Source organism: Mustela putorius, unplaced genomic scaffold (genome assembly GCF_011764305.1).
Source record: "Mustela putorius furo isolate JIRA1106 unplaced genomic scaffold, ASM1176430v1.1 tig00003836_pilon_pilon_pilon, whole genome shotgun sequence".
Taxonomy (NCBI): Eukaryota; Metazoa; Chordata; class Mammalia; order Carnivora; family Mustelidae; genus Mustela; species Mustela putorius.
In genome coordinates, this window is record NW_025421989.1 from 36,342,038 (window position 1) to 36,365,460 (window position 23,423).

General features: G+C 39.2%; 1 protein-coding gene across 13 annotated transcripts in view; it reads right to left on the reverse strand.

Annotated features, from left to right (window-relative positions):
• The window catches only part of CASK (calcium/calmodulin dependent serine protein kinase), a 362,863-nt gene that overhangs the window by 65,959 nt on the left and 273,481 nt on the right, over positions 1 to 23,423 (reverse strand). For 9 of the 13 annotated variants that reach the window (XM_013057510.2, XM_004754920.2, XM_045089473.1 and 6 more), the window contains exons 10-12: positions 21,287 to 21,386; positions 17,919 to 17,936; positions 9,557 to 9,678 (exon numbers count right to left, since the gene is read on the reverse strand). In XM_013057510.2, the coding sequence (XP_012912964.1) occupies positions 9,557 to 9,678; positions 17,919 to 17,936; positions 21,287 to 21,386 (240 nt within the window). The remainder of the gene's footprint in view (positions 1 to 9,556; positions 9,679 to 17,918; positions 17,937 to 21,286; positions 21,387 to 23,423) is intronic. The other 4 variants (XM_013057511.2, XM_004754924.2, XM_004754921.2 and 1 more) reach the window with 1 other exon arrangement.

Below are 23,423 nucleotides of genomic sequence, written 5' to 3' on the forward strand. Positions count from 1 at the left end.
CAATTTCTATTTTGTGCTGACTTTCCCTCTGAAAAGTCAGAAAACATGTAAATAGCTAAATTTCATAAATTTTATTTTTAAAGGACTTATTTATTTATTTGATAGAGATAGACTTAGCGAGAGAGGGAACACAAGCAGGGTGGAGTGGGAGAGAGAAGCAGGCTCCCCACTGAGCTCCCCCTGATGAGGGGCTCAATCCCAAGACCCTGGGATCATGACCTGAGCCGAAGGCAGATGCTTAATGACTGAGCCACCCAGGTGCTCCTGGAAGTTAGATTTACCCTGGAGAAAGGTTCAGGGGCTGCCCACCATTGCTATGGCCCAGGTTATTTTGGGTAAAGTTAGAAATACGTATCTGATTTCATGCCCAGTAAGAATGGTCCTGGGAGCCCTTGAGTTAGATGTTTCAGGAAAACGTTAGCCTAATGGTCTGGTAGTGAAATGCTAGCTTAAATCAAGCTTTAGAAAATCATGATGGGGTATATAACCTTACCTGAAGTCTTAAGAAGGGGCCCAGCTGGCTTACTCATATGCTACTGTAACTAAATCAATTATGGAAGTTTTCCTCTGATAGCAAAAAAGGAAACTGAACAATCAGTTCACCTGGGCCAATTTGAGTTCTTCAGAGGGATACAAAATACTGCGGATTTTGACAGTGAAAGTACCCCAAAGGAGGCCCTTGTTTGATTTAGGTTTTAGTTGTCTGTGTACAGAGCTGCTTTTGTTTCCTGCCCATTAGAACTTATGGAGATTTATTTTTGAAACCAAGAAATTAAGACTTGCTTGAGCTCCTAGTTCCGTCTAAAAAGACCATCCCTTCGGTGGCCTAACAATATAGGCCACTGTGGCAGATTCTGGGCAGCTGACAGTTCTTTCTGAGAAACTCAAGCAGTGGCCTCAGATGACCTAACATGACTGTTCTGTCGGCCTTTTTCAGTTGGCAATTAACTCTGAAATTAAGCCTGGTAAGAAACAAATCATAATGCCTATTCTTTTTTTTTCTTTCAAAGATTTTATTTATTTATTTGACAGAGAAAGAGAGATCACAAGTAAGCAGACAGGCAGGCAGAGAGAGGGGGAAGCAGGCTCCCTGTTGAGCAGAGAGACTGATGTGGGGCTCGATCCCAGAACTCTGGGATCATGACCCGAGCTGAAGGCAGAGGCTTTAACCCACTGAGCCATCCAGGTGCCCTCATAATGCCTATTCTTGAGCAAGCAAAAGAAAGCATAAGGGAACACCACCACTTAGATGATGCAGGAGGCTTTATTCTGCTTTTACTCAAGCTTTCTGAAATATGGAACTTTTTAATACCAGATACAAGCATCTGCCTACCTATGAGAAATTTCACTAGGATATGAATTTCTTTCCCATTAAAACACTAACATTAAAGAAGTGTTGAAGCCTCATTTCTTTAAAAAAATTTTTTAAAATTTATTTTAAAAGATTTGAGAGTGAGAGCATGAGAAGCAGGGAGGGGCAGAGGGAGAAGCAGACTCCCCACAGAGCAGGGAGCCCTACCTGGGGCTTGATCCCAGGACTCCAGGATCATGACCTGAGCCCAAGGCAGATGCTTAACCAACTCAGCCATCCAGGCACCCTGCAAAAATGGATTTCTATTGCGGCAAGTTAAAAGAGAACAAATGAGTTCGGCAGAAGAGGTTTTAATGAGACAGTGTTAGATCGGCCAGAAAGAGGAGAAAGCAGCTATGTTCTTGGATTAGGAATGCTGCAAGCCAACCCCATCAAATATTCTTCAAGTGAGCATGTCACATTCCTTTCTGGGGGAAAAATCCTCCCTTCCTTGAGAACAGCATGAAGAAGAATCAGGCCTTGTGCACTGTGATGGCTTTTTGAACATTCCTCTGCCTTCTGATAAAGTTGACTGTGGTGCCATAAAAAGAGAGGGGCACTCAGTGGCCAACACTGGGACCAGGGACAAGCTGATTCATTACTCTTGGTATTTCAGAGTACATTCCAGTCCCTGTTTTAAGAAGTAATTCGTCTGAACAAATAAGGGAACCAGAGAGACTCCTATGGTTAATCATAGTTTCAGTGAAAATCACACATTCCTTTCAGAAAGATGTAGAACACAGGAGTTAACATGGTGCCCCACGGAGAGCAACTGCCCAGGGGATGGAATGAAGGCTGGATTCCCTACTACTGAACAGGCTTAGTTTTCAGAATTTGGTCTTCTCTGTTATACAGTGGTCTATCAAAAAGCATTCATATTGGGTGAATGGATAAACCAAATGTGGTGTATACCTACGAGGGAACAGTTTCGAGCCTTGAAAAGGAAGGAGAGAGTGACACATGCTACAGCCTGAATGAACACTGAGGATACTAGATGAGGTGAAATAAGCCAGGCAGTCATCGAAGAGCAAATGATGTAGGATTCCACTTACAAGAGGTATCTACGCTAGTCAGAGTCCCTGAGGCTGAAAGTAGAGTGGTGGTCAGCAGGGGCTGGGGAAGAGAAGGAACTGGTGGGTTGCTGTTTCATAGGTACAGGGGTTTCAGTTGCGGAAGCTGGAAGGAGTTCTGGAGATGGACGGTGGTGATGGTTGCGCCAACAGTGTGAACGTACTTAATGTCACCGAATCGTACGCTGAAAATGGTTACCATGGTATGTTTATGTCAGGTATATTTTACCACAGTAAAAAGGCAAAAATATTGGTATTAGGTCATATCTGAATTTTGGGAAATGACAAATATGTATTTGCATGTAAAAGAAATGAATAGCTGAAACACATTGCTCTGAGAGGGTAATCCCCTAATTGAAAAAACAGATAAAATTAGGTAATTCATAGTGTTTTAATTTTTCAAAAAGACTTTATTTATTTATTTATTTATTTATTTATTTATTTATCAGTCATAGAGAGAGCACAAGCAGGCAGAGTGGCAGGCAGAGGCAGAGGGAGAAGCAGACTTCCCGCTGAGTAAGGAGCCCGATGTGGGACCAGATCCGAAGGCAGCGGCTTAATCAACTGAGCCACCCAGGCGTCCCTCATAGTGTTTTTAAATTAGAAAAAAGTCAGTTTGGGCTTCTTTCATGAGGCACAACAATGCACTGGTTAATAAAAACAGTTCTTGGGACAGAAAAGCAAATTTAGCATTCTCAAGTCAGTAAGCGGTAAGTTCTTAGCCCTAGCATGAACTGCTGAGAAGAGGAAGTCAGTGTGCTGACTCTGTGAAATCTGCTAGGATGACCCCTTCATGGTGGGCTTTGGGCACTGCTGAGGGCAGGCAGTCTGGTTTTGCTGGACTGGTGTCAGGACACAGGGACAACTCCCAGAGACTGGATAAAGCTGTTTATAGTCAGAGTGATGGTTCATTTATTGTGACCTTCTTTACTGTCTTTCAGCCATTTGTAGTTTTCAGTGTGTGAGTCCTAAACTTCTTTTGTTCAAGTCACCAAATATTTTATTCTTTTCAGTGGTATTGTATTCCTTTAATTTTACATTCACATGATTTACTACTTATAAAACTACTGATTTTGTAGTTACATTCACATGATTTACTACTATGTAGAAATACAGTTAATTTTTGTATATTGATCTTTTATCCTGCAGTCTTGCTGAACTTGCCTATTAGTTCTAATAGATTTTTTAAAAAAGATTTTATTTATTTATTTGACAGAGAGAAATCACAAGTAGATGGAGAGGCAGGCAGAGAGAGAGGGAAGCAGGCTCCCTGCTGAGCAGAGATCCCGATGTGGGACTCGATCCCAGGACCCTGAGATCATGACCTGAGCCAAAGGCAGCAGCTTAACCCACTGAGCCACCCAGGCGCCCAAGTTCTAATAGATTTTTTTGGTAGATTCCTTAGGCTTTTCTACATACAAGAATGTATCTCTGGGGTGCCTGGGTGGCCCAGTGGGTTAAAGCCTCTGCTTTCGGCTCGGGTCATGATCCCAGGGTCCTGGGATCGAGCCCCACATCGGACTCTCTGCTCAGCAGGAAGCCTGCATTCCTTCCTCTCTCTCTGACTGCCTCTCTGCCTACTTGTGATCTCTGTCTGTCAAATAAATTAAAAAAAAAAAAGAACATATCTCTGTGAGAAAATGGTTTTACTTCTTCTTTTCTTATCTGCATAACCTTGAATTTCTTTTTCTGGCTTTACTGCACTGGCCAGAACCTCCAACACAATGTTGAATAGAAATGGTAAGAGTAGACAATACTTGCTTTTTTTCTGGTTGTATCTGTTTACTACTGCTGCTTAATGGATGAACATATACTTAGTAGCCTTTCTTTTTTTGGCTAGGTTTGTTGATATCTTCATTAAGAATGAAGAAAAACTACTTTGAAAATATTCAGGATATATGCTATTTCTAGTTCTCTTTACCCTAGGAATTTTGTGTCAAGTGGTAATTTTCTACTGACACTAATACTTGGGCATTAGTTACAGTTATATACTAGTTTATCTATATTATAGAAACCGATATGGAAGTTTTTGCCCACCAGTTAGAAAGAGTGGAAAGGGAGATCCTTATACCCACAGTGAGCAGCAATGCATTTCAGTCTCCAGCCCCAGGAGGTAAGTAGCACAAAGGCATACCACTGGCCCACTACCCAGCTGGTTTTTCATATCTGCTGAAGCTCATGCTCAAGACTAGCAGGGACCCTGAGAAGGTCCCAGTAGTTCAGCAGGTCCACAGGCCTTAATAGTCTAGACAGTTAAGTCTAACTCGACTGGAATACGAATTCATGGGAAACTTAGCTTTGGCATTTCCTGACTGGTAATCTATTTAAACATCCAAACTTAACAGTGTATCAACTTACTTCTTAAACCCCAAATTGCTGGAAAAATCAAATCATTGCAGAAGTTCCAGTTTTTCCCACTTTAGGAAACCTTTGAGTTCTAAAAATAAGCTGTTCCAAAATAGGACTACTAATTTAATATCATCTCAAAAAAGCAAGAGTAAATCAAGAGTTGTAGTTTTCCAGTGCTGGATTTAAAAAAAACCTCTCTAACGCACCCTAAACATTAAAAAACTGCAATAAAGATGTTGGTAATACAAAATATGGAGGATTCCAGACGCTGATTTATTTCTAATGCAGTACTTTAAAATATCAATTAATCTATAATAAAAATCTACATATAAATCAATATAAAGTGTTAAGTCGCTACTGCAGTGAACGTCTGCTCTATTAATCTAATCACAAATTAAAGATAATTTTAGGATGTCCAACAAAAATAATTTAATTAGGTGGGGCTTCACATTTACTTTGGAAACAGCAGTCTGTAATGAATGCTAACAGCTGTTCAGAGGTATGACAGATGGTGGGTGAATGTTTAAAACTAGTTGTCAAAGTTTGGCAGAGAGAGAGAGAAATGTGTCATTTAACAATGTTTCATAACATTGTTAACTTACAAAGTAAACATTTATTCTGCAACAGGAAAATTTCCATGAGATATTGAGAAGATCGAGGATCACCACCAAATAACATTTGCAAAATACTTTTTAACTGAAAAATCCTTTATTTTTCAGTCTAAAAATGCATCTGTCATCTGACAACCCAATGTATCACACACAAGTTGCAACCCAAAACGAACTCAGACTACCATTAAAAGACCCAAGTACACCTTAACACCAATTCCCAACAAAGTTCACTTAATGAGTGACCAGGTAAGGTTAAATTTGTGTAAGTTACACTCACACCTGAAGAATCAATTCAGGGCAAAGTCAGTTTTCCACATAGTAGTGAGCTGAATACTCTCCCCTCAAAATTCATGTCTGCCTGGAGCCTCAGAAGGTGACCTTATTTGGAAATCGGGTCTTTGAAGATGCAATTAAGATGTGGTCATACTGGGGGGCGCCTGGGTGGCTCAGTGGGTTAAGACCCTGCCTTTGGCTCAGGTGATAATCTCAGGGTTCTGGGATCGAGCCCCACACCAGGCTCTCTGCTCAGCAGGGTGCCTGCTTCCCCCTCTCTCTCTGCCTGCCTCTCTGCCTACTTGTGATCTCTCTCTCTCTCTCTGTCAAATAAATAAAAACCTTAAAAAAAAAAAAGATGTGGTCATACTGGATTAGGGCAGGCCCTAAATTCAATGACTGGTGTGTCTTTATAAGAAGGCTGCATGAAGACACAGAGTCACACCCATTCAGAGAGAAACACCACGGGAAGTCGGGGGCTGAGACTGGATGGATGCATCTATAAGCCGAGGAACCCCCAGGTATCACAGGCAACAAGAAGCTGGAAGAGGGAAGGAAGGAAGCTTCCTTGCAGCCTTTGGAGGGAGCACAGCCCTGCTGACACCTTGATTTAGGATTTCTGGCCTCCCAAACTGTGAGAGAATAGATCCTGTTATTTAAAGCCACCCAGTTTGTGACCCTTTGTTGTGGTAGCCTCAGCAAACTCATACACAGGTCAAACTACCTTTTCCTAGTAAAACTGATCTGTGTATTTTATGCACAGACCATCTCTGCACAGGGCTTATAATTTGTGAAAGCAGACATATGGACCAAGCTGGGCCAAACACAGTTCTTCATTAAGCCTCTTTATCTCTCTCCCCAAAATGAGGAGTGGCATATATATGCCAGGTACAACTGGCTGGGGAGCAAACATTTAGAAATTTCTGGATTGGTTTCCTTTTTTTCCTAATCTCTCACTACAGATTAAACCAGGTGTGTTTTACTAGAATTCAGATCAGAAAGCATTTCCCCTCTCAGTACAACCACAATATTTCTCCTTGTGTTTTAATGTAAATTCTCTCAACACAACAGATGTTTTGTTTCCTTCAAATTTTAATAATATTTCTTCACATTTTCAAGTTTATTATTTTGAAGGCATGACTAGTAAAAATAAAGTACTAGATGATCTGTAGTCTCCTGTAGGAACTTAATCCTGTTTCTTTTTGACAGCTTAAAACTGAGGACATCAAACTTAGTTGTTTAGAGTGTTGCTGAAAGAACAGGAATTATTTAAATGTAATAAAAACATTTCACAAAATGGCTCCGTGGGATTAAGTGACAATCAATCCATGGTCCACAAAACTATGCTACTAGGTGTCACTACTTGGGATCCTTCAAAAAGGAACCAGTGTTGGGGAGCCTGGGTGGCTCAGTTGTTAAGCATCTGCCTTCCACTCAGGTCATGGTCCTAGGGTCCTGGGATCAAGCCCCGCATTGGGCTCCCTGCTAAGTGGGAAGCCAGTTTCTCCCTCTCCCACTCCCCCTGCTATGTTCCCTCTCTCGCTGTCTCTCTCTGTCAAATAAATAAATAAATAAAATCTTTAAAAACAAACCCCCCAAAACCCCAAAAGGAACCAGTGTTGATTTTGTAAAACAAAATGATTCCAATCCAAGCACGGGCTATGGAACATTAGAAGGAAGAGAAATGAGTGGTCAAAGTTTGAAAAGCTTTTTCTCAAGAGTTGGTCATACTACGTGCCTTCTTAGTTAAGCACTTCAAGTATGAAAAAATTGTTTTAATCATCACATTTCTCTATATGGCAGCTACTTGAATACCTCACTGATTGTACTAGTGAAATGTAGTCTGTTAGTTCTGAGACAAGAGCTTAATGAACTATATTCATGGGTTCTAGATCATGAGAGCACATTCCAATGATGGCTTAGATCATTCACGATGATAGCTTTTCATTGAAGGATGGGTCAGTTTGGATCTTCAGAACCCAGCACTGCCCAGGGACGGCCTTACGGTCAAGTCATTTTAGGGGGTGGGGGTTCACATGTAGCATTTGTCTGCAAAATTCTGCAGACATGGCATCTTTTTTTGGGTACAGCGCCTTCTCAGTCCACGCACTCCTTTCCCAATTGAGATGCACTGAGAGGGCAGATCCTGACACTGTAGACACATTCTTAAGTTTATAATTCGAAATCCAAATGAACTTTAAGCATGTTTTTCCTAACGCCTAGGAGTCCCTTCTGAAGTTGTGACAATGTCGACCCGAGAACACTGCAGTTATTCAAAGCACATGTTTTCAGTGAGGTCTGAAGGGCTTAGCACTGGGCAATAAGCATGGCCTGGCTCAGTTCCAAAGTCCAGTCTGTGTCTGAGTTCTCTGGCCCTCCTTGTAGAAGCTAGCAATATTCTTCCATTTCCCCTGCAGTCTCAAGCTGGGTAGACTCATATACCTTGTTCCATTAGTCAGAAAAACATAACCTTGAAAACTAGTTTGGATTTCTCTGAGCCTTTCAAAGGCAAAAGGTCCTTGATCTAAAAGGTCAGTAGATCTTAGCAATGCCCTAACCACTGAAATAAATCAAATCTCCATGTTCCGCTACAGCTTCCTTCAAAGAGCTCACTTGCTAGTTCCACTAAAGAGCAGGACTTGTGTGGGAAATTCACATTTGCAAAAACCCTCTGCATCCTGTGAAGCAAGGATAGTCAATGATAATGAAGCCAATGAATTACGAAGAGGAAGAAATGTTAAGAGCTCTCCACTAAATGGAATGCATTTCAAAGGCTTTCTGGTACCTGAGGAAAATAACAGTTACTCAAAATTAAACTTATCTGAAAATACCCTCAGATTACTTAATTACACTAAAGAGAAGGCACATTTCCTTATCCTGCTGAGTGCATTTAACTTTATTGAAGGACAACTGACATACATAATTGTAATATATGTAAATTGTACAATGTGAGGATTTGATAAATGTGTACACTGTGAAAGGATTCCACAATCAACTTAATTAACACATTCTTCACCTCATATATTTAACCTTTTTTTGGGGGGGGGTAGGAACACCTAAGTTCCTTTTTTTAAAAGGAGATCATGCGCGTAGTTAGTAGGTGGGGAAGGGCAGAGAGAGAGAGAGGGAGGGAGAGACAATCTTAAGGAAGCTCCAAACCCAGTGCAGAGCCCTACAAGGGGCTTGATCTCATGACCCTGAGATCATAACCTGAGCCAAAATCAAGAGTCGGACGTCCAACCGACTGAGCCAGTCACGCGCTCTGTGAGAACATTTAAATCCTACTCTCTTAGCAGATTTCATCATATCCTATAGCATTATCGACTATAGTCAGTCACCAAGTTATATATTAGAGTGTCAGATCTTACTCATCATATAAGTGGAAGCTTGTCCCCTTTTACCAACCTTCCTCATTTCCCTGGGATCACGACCTGGGCCAAAAGCAGATGCTTAACCGACTGAGCCACCCAGGCACCCCCCCCATCTCATTCTTTTCACCTGCTGCCCAATATTCCTTATTAGGGGTGCACAGGCCATGGTTTATTTCCCTGCTGTCCTCTGTTCACTCTTACCCCAGTCTAATGTTCACATCCGTGCATCTTTGTATCTGTTCAGGAGTGTTCTAGAGTAGAGGGATTCTTCTAAGAGAAACACATATATATACATATACGCACATATAATTCTTTTTACAGTGACTTGCTAGGCTATATTGCTTTTGTACTATATATTTTATTTTAGTTATGAATCTAAAGGGGATGATTTTCCACATTTCTCACAGACTTAAGACTGAAAATGGGCTGTTATGGTGGACGTCTAGAAATTCATGTAACTTTAAAAAGGCACACTAAATATTCAATTCAGTAAAAATAAATAAGTTAAAAAAAAAACCCAGACAGACTTACATCTAGTAGTGTGTGGAGATGCTGATCCTGGAAAACACTGTGTAGAAAATCTAAGTCCTTTTCACTGCAGTCTGTAAGTGCGTGAATTTCTTCCAGGCTGTCCAGCACCTGTGAGACTGCTCCTAAGGGGAACAAACAGAAAAGAAAGAGCCAGAACAGAAAGTCAATGTCAAACTAACCTTTGTAACCTCAATCTTACATTTCAGCACAATGGACCAACAAACATAACTTCAAAGGTTCATGACTTCACTGGATAGACTTAAATGAACTTCATATTGCTTAAGGATAGAGTAGTTTCAGAGAGTTTCTGTCTGTGACAATGTATTTGTGTGCTTTCCATTTTTGGAAGTATACTGAAGCTGGTCTTACTTGAATTAACGAAATGTGTCAACTATAATTGAGCTACTGAAAGATCTGGGTGCAGCAAGTTATACATTGGGAAGAGTGTGTCATTTCTTTTACCCCACAATGTTTTTTGAAATATTACAGAAATCACACAGGTGAGCCTTCTGTACCAGTATACCCTATCAAGAACTGAAGGTAAAGCCACCTGTAGCTCTGAGGGAAAAACCTTTGAAGGATGGGTCCTCCTGCGGAGTAAAATAAGCTTCTTAGGATTTTTTTCCCCCTTAAAGTAGGCTCCATGCCTAGTGTGGAGCCCAATGTGGGGCTTGAACTCAAGACCCCGAGATTAAGACCCAAGCTGAGATCAAGTCAGATGCTTAACTGAATGAACCACCTAGGTGCCCCAGCTTCTTAGGATTTTTAAGGCTCAAACTTAAGTTAGCATTCTTTCTCCTTCCTTTATGAAGTTAAGGTAATCAAGTTGTTCTCAATCTGTCGGGCCCTTTTCACTCAAAAGACAAAGACAAAGGCTGAGCATACTGACTGACACTTCCAAATACCATATTAAATATTAGGGCCACTCATTCTTGCAGGGCTAAGAAATGGTAGTGGGATCACTTTCTTTAAATTTCTTCTTACAACCAGGAATCCAGAGAGGTATTAGTAGGGAAAAATACATACTGGGGAGCAACAAAGTCACTTACACAGCCTTAAAGAAATGCTAAGCTTATTTGACTCTGTAGACAACATGCACATACATACTCCAGAGAAAGAACCCTAAGAGGCTAGGCATTGGAACATTAGTGTGTGAGAAATTCTAACAGTAAATGCCTCATTGCATGTGTAAGTCTTGGATCAACAGTTTTCAACCAGTGGTGATTTTGCCTCCCAGGGGGGACATCTGACAGTCTGCAGATATTTCTGTTATCAAAACTGTGGTGGTCGTGGAGGATGGTTTGTGCTACTGTCTGTTTAGTGCATAAGGCCTGGGATTCTATTAGACATTCTACAAGCCTCACAACAGCCTTTCACAAGAAAGAATTATGCAGCCCAGAATGTCAACAGTGCTGAGGGTTCAGAAGTTTGGCTTTAGATAAGGAAAAATCTTGGATCTTTCTGCTCTGGAACTCTATGCTGTTTCTAATTGCTTCTGGTCTTGGACCTCATCCAATCACATGCACTTATTGGTGAGAATGTAAATTAGTATCACTTTCCCAGAATGCAATCTGGTAACATGTATGAAAAAGAGCCTTAAAAATGCACATGTACTTTGATTCAGTAATTTCATTTACAAAAACCTACCTTAAGGAAAAAATAGGAAGCACAACCAAGATTTACGTATGAGGATATTTATCATATAAAATGGGAGAAAATATCAAATACTTAGAGAATGATTAAATACAGAACAACCATATAATGGAATAAATAACCAAATGGAAATTACTTTTGAAAAATTTTGAAGACCTAGAGAAATCCGTATGATATAAAATTCAAGAAAGAAGAATGCTAAGCCACATAAATTGTACATTCCCAGTTATGACTGAAAAAAAATACACAAACTCAGGAAAAAACAGAATGAAATACACCAAAAGCATAACAGCAGGGATTTTTTACTTTCCTATTTATAGTTCATTCTGTTCTTGTCCATATGTTCCAAGTTTTTTACAGTAGGAAAAAAGTTGCTATATAAGCAACTGCTTTTTGCAGTATGCTTTTATTATGCGAATGATTCAGGGTGTAAGCCACAGATCAAGTGGTTATCCACGTGGAAGTTACTGTGGCTAATTTTTTTTTTTAAAACAAATTTGACTTTCTGAGATAATTGTGGATTCACATGCAGTTGTAAGAAATAATACAGAGAGATCTCATGGAATGTTTACCCAGTTCCCCTCCATGGTAACATCTTGTAAAACTCACACGACATCACAACTGGGGTACTGACATTGGCAGAGGCAAGCTACAGAATTATTTCCATCCAAATGAGGGATCTTTCACTTGGCCCTTCTATAGTCATCCTCATTTCCTCCTATCCTATCCTCTCTTAACCCTCGGCAACTACTAATCTGTTCTCCATTTCTATAATTTTGTCATTTCGAGGATGCTATATAAATGAAACATACAGTATGTGATCTTTTGTGATTGGCTTTTTTGACCCAAGATGACCTCTGGAGATACATCCAGGTTGTTGTATCAATGGCTTAATCCTTTTTATTGTTGAGTAGTACCAAAGTCTTACCATTTACCTATTGAAGGGACTGTGGGTACTTTAAATTTTGAGTAATTATGTCTACCAGGCTCTTGATATTCTTTCACTGAAAACATTAAGTGGATATCAAGTAGGATAAACAAAGGTACAAAGGACAAATCAGTCCTCATTTCTCTTTCTGTTCCTGAAAATGTATTAACCAAATCCACTTCCTTCTACCTGTTCTTCTTGTGAGTTTCACTTTGTTTTGAGCAGGGAAAACAAAACAAAACAAAACAACCCTCCGTAAATTAATTCAAAGCCAGCGCTCTCATCATCCCTTACTGAAAGCCTTGTAAAACAAGGGATGATGTGAAAAAATTAGTTCCAATTGTCCCACGGAACACTGGCCCCAGCATATCAATAGCAGGGTTAAATGATACCAGGTTTATAGGGTCACTAAAGCCAGTTCTAAACTTTTGGACTTGACAAAACTGCAATGACAGAAATACCAATGAAATGTCTTTTGTACATTAAAGAAATTCAACAGATACTACAGAAACCCAATTATCATTTTCACTCCCATTACCTTAATGGAATCTTACGTAGTTTTTACGGTCTCTACCAGTATCGCTTACCTGGATACATCATCTAGTGGCAGTTTATTAATACTATAAGATGAAAATAAAACCACCTTGTATCTAGTGGATACCGAGATGGCAAGTCTAACCACCTGGAAGCAGTTCTGGCTGTACCACTTGCTCATCTGTGAACCCCAGAGCTCCACGCAATTCCTGTCCCACCAGCGTGCATACTCCATGGGTGACCCTACAGGTATGCTAGGTCACTCTTCTGTGCTGTGATGTCCTTAAGGCATGTCTATATTTGATTCATTTTAAAACATCCACAAAGCATGCCCTGAATTAAGTTCTAAGGAAACATCATCATCATCATAACAGGGGCTCCCAGTTCTCAACTGTTTATTACACGCCAGGCACATCCTCAGGACAACGCAGTAAGGTAGTTATGTTACCTGACCTTCCTAGACAGGGAACTGAGGTTCAGAGAAGTCAAGGAAGGTCACAGCTAGAAATGGTAGAACCGAGACTCAGCCCCAGCGTGTCTGGCTCTGAAGTCTATGCTCTGCCTGACTTACTGCATGGAAACATGCAGGAGAAACAGCGACAAGAAGCTGCCTGTGGTTTATGCATGGGTATGGAGGTTAGACAAGAACCTGATCCTTGTCGGGTCAGACAGTCACTGAAATCTTTATTGAACATTCCTGCTTTTTGCCAGGTGCCTGGCAGGGGCTTCTGAGAAAACAGGGATGATCCCTGGCCTTGAGGAAGGGGCTCTCAGGGATCCTATACCCTGAAGTAAATGATATACAAGGGGAAAAAAACAAACTATCACAGAAATAGGCTGCCTTGTGAGGAGCTGGCGCAAGCTTAGAGAGGAGGTGGTTGAGCAGGAATTCGACACCTCCACCCGGGGGTCTCATCTGCTCGGACGGACCTAGTGAATGGTTTGCTGGAAAGCACAAGGCATCTGTTAGCCAAGGTCTCCAGGAGGCAAGACCCATCAGCTCAACGGGTCAATTTATCCTCCTTGGATCTTGTCACCATTTCTGAACTGATTTATAGTCTTATCTTCTGCTGAAATGTGGTTAACCTTGTGGGTTTTCAATCACGAGAGGAAGCCTTTCCATACCTATACTCGAGCTACCTTTTTCAGTTTCTGAAAAATGCCCCAAATTTTAAGTTTCTGAAATTAGGTAGGAAAATTACAGCTTTTCTTCCATTTTTCCCTTTATCTTCTACATTGAATAAACATATAGTTTTGGTCTAACCTCAAAATCTTTCTTTGCCTTTGATCATTTTAACACCTTCTGTTCTGTTTTCTTTCTTTCTTTGGGTATGAGCAGCAGAACCACAGAAAAACATTCTTTGTCTGATACATATGTATCATTGATACCTGCAGATCAGTACCAAACCCATCAAAATGTCCCATAATTTTTCCATTCATTATCAAATGTAGGTGTACATAAAGACACTTCTGGGGCAATGGAAAACCATTGCTGTTTGTTTTAAACACTGAGACAGTAGTAATAACAAAGGCAACACGACCTAACACAGTACAGCACACATGCAGGCTCTTAACTGCTATTAGTATTTACTTTGTGGATTAATACTGTCCTATCTGAAAGAACTCTTCACTTTTCTCAAAAACTGAAAAGGATTTTTTTTTCTATAAAGCCTTTGAATCAAGTTGTAACTGCCCTAAAAAAAAAAAAAATCAATAAATAGCACACGAGTTCACTTCGGAGGGTGATCTGTTTAAGGGTGGGACTGTGGGTATTTTATTCATGTTTGTACTCCAGGCTGCACTTTGTTAGGGAGCTTTGTACAAAAAGACACAACAATATGTGTTTGATTAAGACGACTTTTTCTGAGTAAATGCTGAAGAATTCATAACATAACACGTAACCACAGAAAACAGCTTCCTTTACAGCCCCATTTCCTTAAAGTTGTAATACAATTATTTTGATACTTAAATCTGCAGAACAGTTTATAACTTCCAAAGTGCTTTTATACTCATGACCTTATGTCATTCCACAATAACCCCGTCCTGTAGGCAAGTGTTTTTATACTTGCAAAACTGGAGGCTCCCTAGGGTCATCTGATTTTGGGGCCACAGCTGTGAGCAGAAGAGCGAGTCCCCCAAAGTCAAGTCTATAACCCTGAGTCCCTCTACTACAGACTGGCTCCTCCAGAAACCATGTTTCACCCTCAGCAACACATTGGAATAATTTGCATCGGGTAATGAGAGGATATCCAATTTCTAGCTTCTCTTTAATCTCAATTTTATTTCCCACATAAGGTTTATTTTTGTGGGCCTTGGTCCAAACTTTCAAATGATAAATTTATTAGACAGTAACCAAGCCCTGCCTTCGGGATAGTATTTTATTTTAATTTCTGCACAATTCATTTGGTGATCAAGTTTGCATCTAAAAATTAGGTTGATAATCATACACTTTAACTGTGAACATCAATTCATGTTATTTTTCATTTGTTTCAAAATGAGCAGCAGAGGGGTCAACATTACTAGACTGTACCCCTAAACACTTCAGCATAGATTTTAATACTCCTTTTTCTGTCTCAGGTAAAATATACACAGAGTGAAATATATAAATTTTAAGTGTACCATTCTATGAATTTTGATAAATGTATATACTACATACATCTTATAATTGCATACACACATATGCAGTTATTTAAGTAACAAAAATTTGTATGTGTATATTTAAAAAATTATGTATAGATATAAAACCCAATGGCATGGAGCAAATTCAGCATCTGAATCCAGTCTAGCTTTTTCTGAAGAGCTAATAGCCTCCTTCCTCTTGTATTAGCAATCCCAATTATACAACACTGAAACCACTACACACACATTCCTATCACCCACTCAGTCAAAGCCCCACCCACAACAGTGTTTAAAAAAATCTGCTTGCTGAAATGTAATTTATTAAGTTAAAATTCACCAACTTAAGTGTACATTTCCATCTCTCCAAAAAAAGTTCCCTCTTGTCCCTTTGCAGTCAAATGCTTCCCTTTCCCCCTCTGGACAACAGCTTTTATTTCCACCATACAAAGCAAATTCTGGTTAATGATCAAGTTATAAGCAATAGTGAAACCTGTAATGGACATTGTATTTTAGACTTAAGCATTCTACTATATCCAATTCAAGCTATGAAAACTTACACATGGTGATAATTCCTTTAGATTCTTTATGTGTATCATGCAGATATCTCAAAATTTAGAATTAAAAGAAGTAAACTCTGCAAATGGATTCTATAAGAGTACAGATGCTATAATTCTAATGTCATTATGCTTGTTAAAATGGTCTGTTTTCAAATAGCAGCAGCACTGGGCACAGATTTGTCAAAGTACTTCAAATAAAAAATCTGGTTAAGTGCCCATTCATAGAAAACTTTACAACTAAGGAAAATCACTACTTGATACCTCCAAGATGCTTTCATTTCCAAATGCCATGATAGGTCTAGTTAACAAAACAGGAGAGACATGACAAATCTAGAGAAACAAAAGTAGGTACAAAGAAGTATTCACATTCTAATAGTCATTAACTTGTATGTGGTGCGCAGCCTCTAAGATGGCCCCCAAGATCCCTGCCTCCTGGTATTTACACCCTTGTATAATCAAATCCCTTCCCTGGAGTGTGGGTTGGACTTATAAACTCACTTGCAATGAAGAGAATAGGGCAGAAATGATAGGATGTCACTTCCGAGATAAGGTTATAAAGACTGTGGCTTTTGTCTTGGGCACTCTTACTTTTGCCCTTCCTCTTTGATCATTCATTCTGGGGGAAACAAACTTCTGTGTTGTGAGCAGCCCTCTGGAGAGGCTCAATAGCTAGTAAGGAACTGAAGCCTGTCAACAACCATGACAGTGAGTCTGGAAGAGGTTTCCTCTACCTATCACTCACAGCTGGGCCTTCTGATGAGATTGCAGCCCTGAATGACTCTTTGACTGTAGTCTCATGGGAGATCCCAAGCCGGAGGCACACAGCTAAACTATGCCCAGATTCCTGACCCACAGAAACTTTGAGAGGATAAATCCTGCTTTGAAATGATTCAACACAAAGCAATAGACAATTAATGTACTGTGAGATTAAAAAAAAAAGATTTTATTTATTTGACAGAAAAAGACAGGAAAAGAGGGAGCACAAGCAGGGGGAGTGGGAGAGGGAGAAGCAGACGCCCTACTGAGCAGGGAGCCTGATGTGGGACTCAATCCCAGGACCCTGGGATCATGACCTGAGCTGAAGGCAGACGCTTAATGACTGAGCCACCCAAGCGCCCCTACTGTGAGATTTTTATATTAAATCAGCTGCAATTGGAGCTACAAGTAACAAATGTAAGAGGATGTGACAATGTATTCAATTATTAGCATTCAGATTTTCTAATTTATCATTGTTTCCTATATACTTACCCCCAGTAAGCAAAATGTAGAGATAAAGTTTTATCCTATCGTCTTAATTGAAATTTTTGAAATAATTGTAGATTCATATGCAATTGCAAGAAATGTATACTTTGCTCCGTTTCCCCATTGGAAGAATTTAACAGAACTATAGTATAATACCATACCCAGAATACTGACATTGATACAATCCAGCCATCTTATTCAGATTGCCTTAGTTTTACTTGTACCATTTGTGTGTCTAATTCTTTTACATACTTTTTACTTTAATGTTGTCACATAATCAAATTGTGTCCTTTTGTAATTCAAATTTAGCCATTATATTAGTCCTTATAAATGATCTTTCTGATGGTAAAAGTTGCTGAGACACATGAATTCAGGGCTTTATTCCACAGCTCCATATTAATTAACTAAAAATTCAGTCAGTTATAGAGAGTAAAAAAAACTGCTTATAGATTATGTAATCATCAAAAGAAAATTCACTTACCCTGAAACTTTTCTTGAAAGCAAACCATAAAATAAAATGTTACCCTTTCTCCCAAATTAATGTACTTGTGCTTGAAATTCATATGTGAGATAATATTAAATGCAATTAAAATTTTAACACTGCCTATCTTCCTCTTATGAAAGTGAGGGAGGTTAGTATTATTTGTATGACAGTGCTTCAGGAAATCAGTACAGCCATGTTTTGATTTTATGGTCAGGCAGTGTTAAAATTCATAATCAAACATCTAAACAAACAGCCAAAGAGAAAATCAAGCTGCTTATGAACCATGCAAAGCCAAACACTTTTGCATAAAAGATAAAGCTTAGAGGAAAACAAAGGGATACCTACTTTCTGCTGCTAGGAGTCCTATGAGGAAGGCAGCATATGGACAAACAACAAACAGTATGGTTTTAGAGCAAGCAGGTTATCAAGCTGCAATTGGGCCCAGTAGATGAGCCATAAGAAGCACGGTCCCCCAGCTGAGCCCAAAGTGAGTCCTTGTGTTCCATGAGCACATTCCCTGGGACTGTTAAGGATTTCAGTCATTAAAACACTGGGTTGGGATTCTGACTTCTTTGATTTGAAATATGAGAAAAGAACATTTCTACTTTGGATTGTTAAGTAACAAAGGAAGGATACACTGTATATCATATGATTAAACTCAACAAATTCTAGTGAATGTATAACGGACTAATTTTGATAAAATAGAAAAAAATAATCTCTTACATAAAAATTGTTTTACAATGTACACAGCATATCTAAATATGTTAGACTCTTTAGATGACAGATCAGGAAATGTATTCATTTTAAATTCATTTTTCAATTGTGCTATTAAATAAAATTTGGGGGGGGAACCAAAATAGGATTTTAATTGTCAAGCAAAGTCATTAAAAAAAAAATGACCTACTTATCATTATTTTACAGGAAGAATAGAACAGGCATTATCCAAAGATGAAAAACAGACTGGCCTTCTCAAGAAATAGCAGTTGGTAACCTTACATGGTTCTCTCTCTAACCCCTCCTTCCTGGAACCCTCACCCCTACCCAACAAACACAGCCTTGCTGATCATTTTTCTCTTTTTGCCATGAGAACTTTCAGGTGAAGTTAAAAGGTGCTTTGTGTTTTGTACCATAAAACAAACCCATGCAGATTTAAACAGAAAAGAGTGGAACAGTTAATGTTGGAACTTAAAATAAATGATGAGAAATTTAAGGATTAGAATGACATTGACAAGAATTTAGGCTTGAAAATGAAAACATTTAAAAAATGAAATGAAAAATGAAAATACGTGTGTTAATTTATGGGAGTGTAAAGCTCTTATGTGAGTCCAGACAAGATATATAATAGGCTTTCTGCAACCAAGCATACAACTATCACTGCTGGTTGCAGAAAAGGAAGTTTGCTGGTAGAGAGCTATTTCATAAATGATGCTGATAAAGTAGTACAATATCTCCCTTTAAATGACTTAGTATTAAAAATTAATCTTAGGAACATATGAATAATTCTTGATATATGAGAGAAAGTTATGAAAGTATTAGAGTATTCTTCAAAATGTTCCTTTGTCTTTGACTTCATAAAAAATTTCCTTTTCATTTAGGGGAGGTGATCAAACGTATACGCTGCATAATGATTCCTTTGTCTTTTATTCAGAGCAGCCTGCTATTTAAAAATAATTTAGAGGCAGCCATTCGCATGTCAAGTGAAGATATAGACTGCTTACAAGATCATTAAGATCCCGAAATTTTGGAAAAAGAAGGTGTGACTGAAGGAAAGGGAAGCAAGAGGGAATGTGAAATTGTGAACAACTAATTCGAGAGCTTGCAGGCTACCCGCAAGACTGTGGGAAATTTCTTTTTTGTTTATAAAGCAAATGCTGCAATCAGAAACTATTTCAACTGTATCATTTACAAATTGAACTGGAAAGCAAAACAAAAAAAACCCCTGGGCGATAAAAACGTATTTAACAGAAAATAAGCATGTCTGTAACTATAGACCATTCTCTTTCCTGATAGAATAATCCAATTCTTTAACAGAAGGGGACACTTAAGAGCTCGTTAAACTTTTGCTAGGCATAGGTACATATTAAGGGGTTAACACTAAAGATTAGGTCTGTGAAGCTATTGCAAAGACCACATGGCTCTCTAGTCCCGATTCCAAAGATGAAAACAGTATTTGATCTTGACCTACAATCTTTCAATCTATTCCAAATTTGTGACTGTATCATGTAGTCACAGTATGATATAAAACCATTACTGGATCCATTCCCTCCAGATGGGTCTACTGTAAACTGAGTGTGAGAAGAGAAGAGAGGTTTGAGCTAACCCAAATGCTACAGCGGGAGGGAACAAAATGGACTGGCAGAGGAAAAGACAGACATGGAACGGCAGGGAGCATGGGAGAACACATCTAGAAACACAACTACAGCTTTGCCTTTCATGTGGTAAGGGCTCTGGATAATCACAAAGTCAGCACAAGAGGAAACCAGCAAGACCTTCTCTTCAGAGAGTCTTTTTTCTAAGATTCCCATTTCTGATCATTTTTGGAAATCACCTTTACTCAAAAGAGGAAGATTCACATCCCAATTGGTAAAGGTCAAAATGAGGAACTACATAGCTACAGGAATGGGAAACCTGATCCTGTTCGTTTCCACAAGGTGTAATAAGCACATACGTGTATAAACAGAGAGAAGAAAGAAGCATAAACACTGATAAATGCTCATGGTTCCAAGAGGAGAGAAGCATTAGCACATCCATTCTTCCTAGACTGCTAATAGTGAACGACAAACCTCATGCTTTAGGAAGGGCCCTGGGCCTTGAGTCCCAATGGTAATACATGAATACTGACTTGGCAGCCCCAAAACTACAAAAATTAAACCAGCAGCCCAAAGTCAACCACATGGCAAATACTGAGTGACTCTAATGTGAGAAGGAAAGAAAGCTGAGAGCAGAGGACATACGATTCAGATGTAAATATGTATGTACATCAATGAAATTTAAAGAGTGTAACAGACATATACATGCATTTACATAAACATGTAAATGGATACTGTGGATTTTTAACAAATGGTCCTTGAGAATACCTCACTAATAAAATGGAAATCTGAGTGTTTTATAAAATAATTTTGTGAACACTGGTGGTTTTTTTCCCCCCCAGGAGTACCTATATACATTTCATCCAAATAGGTAACTCTTCTATGTTCTTCTCCCCCGAATGCTTGTATACATGTGTTACAGACTTTACAAAAAGTGAAGAACTTGTAAATTGTTTTGAGAGAGAAGTCACAAGATAGTTTATATCGAAAGAGAAAACTAAAAGGGTTGTCTCAAAGTCTGATCTGCTATGGCTGACATGGGGAAAATCATACAACAGAAGTTTTTTGTTAGGGTATAAGTCAATCAGAAAGATCCAAAACGAATGACCACCATATTGGATTGGATGAAGTACTATGTTGGGTCTGGAGTGGAGAAAGGGGGTAAAGTATTTCTGAGGTAAAAAGAAAAAAGTAAAATGTTTTGGAGCAGCAGGGGAAAGCAACTTCAGTAGTAAAATTAAAAGGAACTAGACACACGTGGATGGGATTTGGTTGATGACAAACTTCCTTAGAATTCCTTGGGGGGATCTAACTAGATTCATAGGAAAAGTTTATTCACAATTGCAGAGAAAGGATGAGACACCAAATGATTCACACTGGTGAATGAATGAACGGTCCAGTTACCTGAGGAGGTAGGGTCTTCGGAAAAATCTGGCAACTCTTCAGGAGGATCCCCGTAGAAGGAGTTGAATTTGTGACTTGACACAGCTGCTAGTACTGCACCCTAAAACAAAAAGATGGAAGAAAAATTAAAACAAATATGTAAATACAAAAAGGTTCAATAACAAACTAAAGGAGTATTCAGAGAGTCAAACCTATAGGAGATGACAGCTAGAAGAGGGGTAGCTTTTAAATGATTTTGGATTCCTTCAAATTAATCACATATGCATACACGAGGAGAACACTGGTGGGGCTGGGGAAGTATGTGAAACCTTTTACATCTTGAACTTAGCATGTACCACAAAATGGAATATTCTGCAGTCACTATGAAAGGATGTTGAAGGATGTTTAATAAAACAGAAAGATGCTTGTGAATTACATAAAAAAGGTTTCAAAACAATCTATGGTATGATCTCATTTTTGAAAAACAAAGATTAATACAGATATAAAAGACTGAACATATATAAAAATGCTAGCAGCATTATCTCTGGGAAGTAGGAATGAGTCCGTTCTCTTTTTAAACATCTTTTGCCCCTCCCTCTTTGTTAATAGGGACTACGTGGTACTCTAGGACAATAATTCTCCATCAGGCCGCATAGTGGAACCAAGTACAGGCGCCTCTTAAAACAGCATACACAGCTTCCCCCGACTCCTCGTTGAGAATTACTGTACTATTGAGTGCACGACACCCCTTCAGACTGCTAGATGGAAGAATGTCAGGAACCGTGACAGTAACAAGAACAGCACTAAAAGTTATTTTGTGAAAATGTTCAGTTCTGCAAGTCTGTTAGGCGTGGGTCAAAATCTGGGTATGTTCCAAGGCTCTGCCATTTTCCAGCTGCCTGATACTACTTGAGTTGATTATTTAACCTCTTGAAGTCTTTCTCAGTTGTAATGTGAAAATATTAAAACTGACATAACTTACTGTACAGGGCTTTAAAAATCATACTGTATACGAAAGTGCTTTGCAAACCGTAAATCATTTTGGAAGTGTAAACCACCACTAGGCTTACCGATATATCACTAGAACATGAGCACAGCCTTTTGCTGGTCCAAGTAGAATTGCTCATTTAGGTAGTTAAAGTATCAAATAACTTAAGTAGTCTAAGTCTAAATTTTAAATACTGAGGGGCACCTGGGTGGTTCAGTGGCTTAAAGCCTCTGCCTTCGGCTCAGGTCATGATCCCAGGGTCCTAGGATCGAGCCTCGCATTGGGCTCTCTGCTCGGCAGGGAGCCTGCTTCCTCCTTTCTCTCTCTGCCTGCCTCTCTGCCTATTTGTGATCTGTCTGTCAAATAAATAAATAAAATCTTAAAAAAAATAAATTTTAAATACTGGACACATGGATTTTTCTGCAAAGAAAGAGAAAAATCTTTTTTTTTTCTTTTAAGAGAGGGATGGGGCAGAGAAAATCTTAAGCAGCCTCCCTCACCAGTATGGAACCTAACATGGGCTCAGTCTCACAACCCTGAGATCATGACCTGAGCCGAAATCAAGAGATGGAGACTTAACTAATTGAGCCACCCAGATGGTACGCCCCCCCTTTTTTCAGAGAGGGAGAGAGGGGGGAAAAAGATAAATTTTTTATGTGTGTAGGCATTTATTAAATACATGAAAACATTAATAGAAGCATGTTTCCACAAGGTTCATTTTGGGGGGCCATGTTAGGGTTTCTTTCTACAAATATACATGGAAATGAATTGAACGCAGAAAGGGAAGGGAAAAAAAAATAGAGAGACATGATCTTGGTGATACTATTCCAGGCAACTTTTTAGATTTCCTTTTTTTTTTTTTTTAAGTCATCTCTACACCCAACGTGGGACTTGAATTCACAACCGCAAGATTGAGAGTCACATGTTCTTCCTACTGAGCCAGCCAGGTACCCCAACTTTTTAGACTTCTCGAAGTCTAGGGTTAATGCATGAGAGTTCCCTATGTGGAACATTATAGTCAGTTACTACGATGAAAAAAGAAACAGCATCGAATGTTGAGTTCTTCTTTCTATAGTAGAACCTTATTTCATTTCACATACACACGTGTTCCCTAAAAGCTGGGTGGGAATGGAATTTTTATATATCAAAAGTTTCCCACACACTGAAACT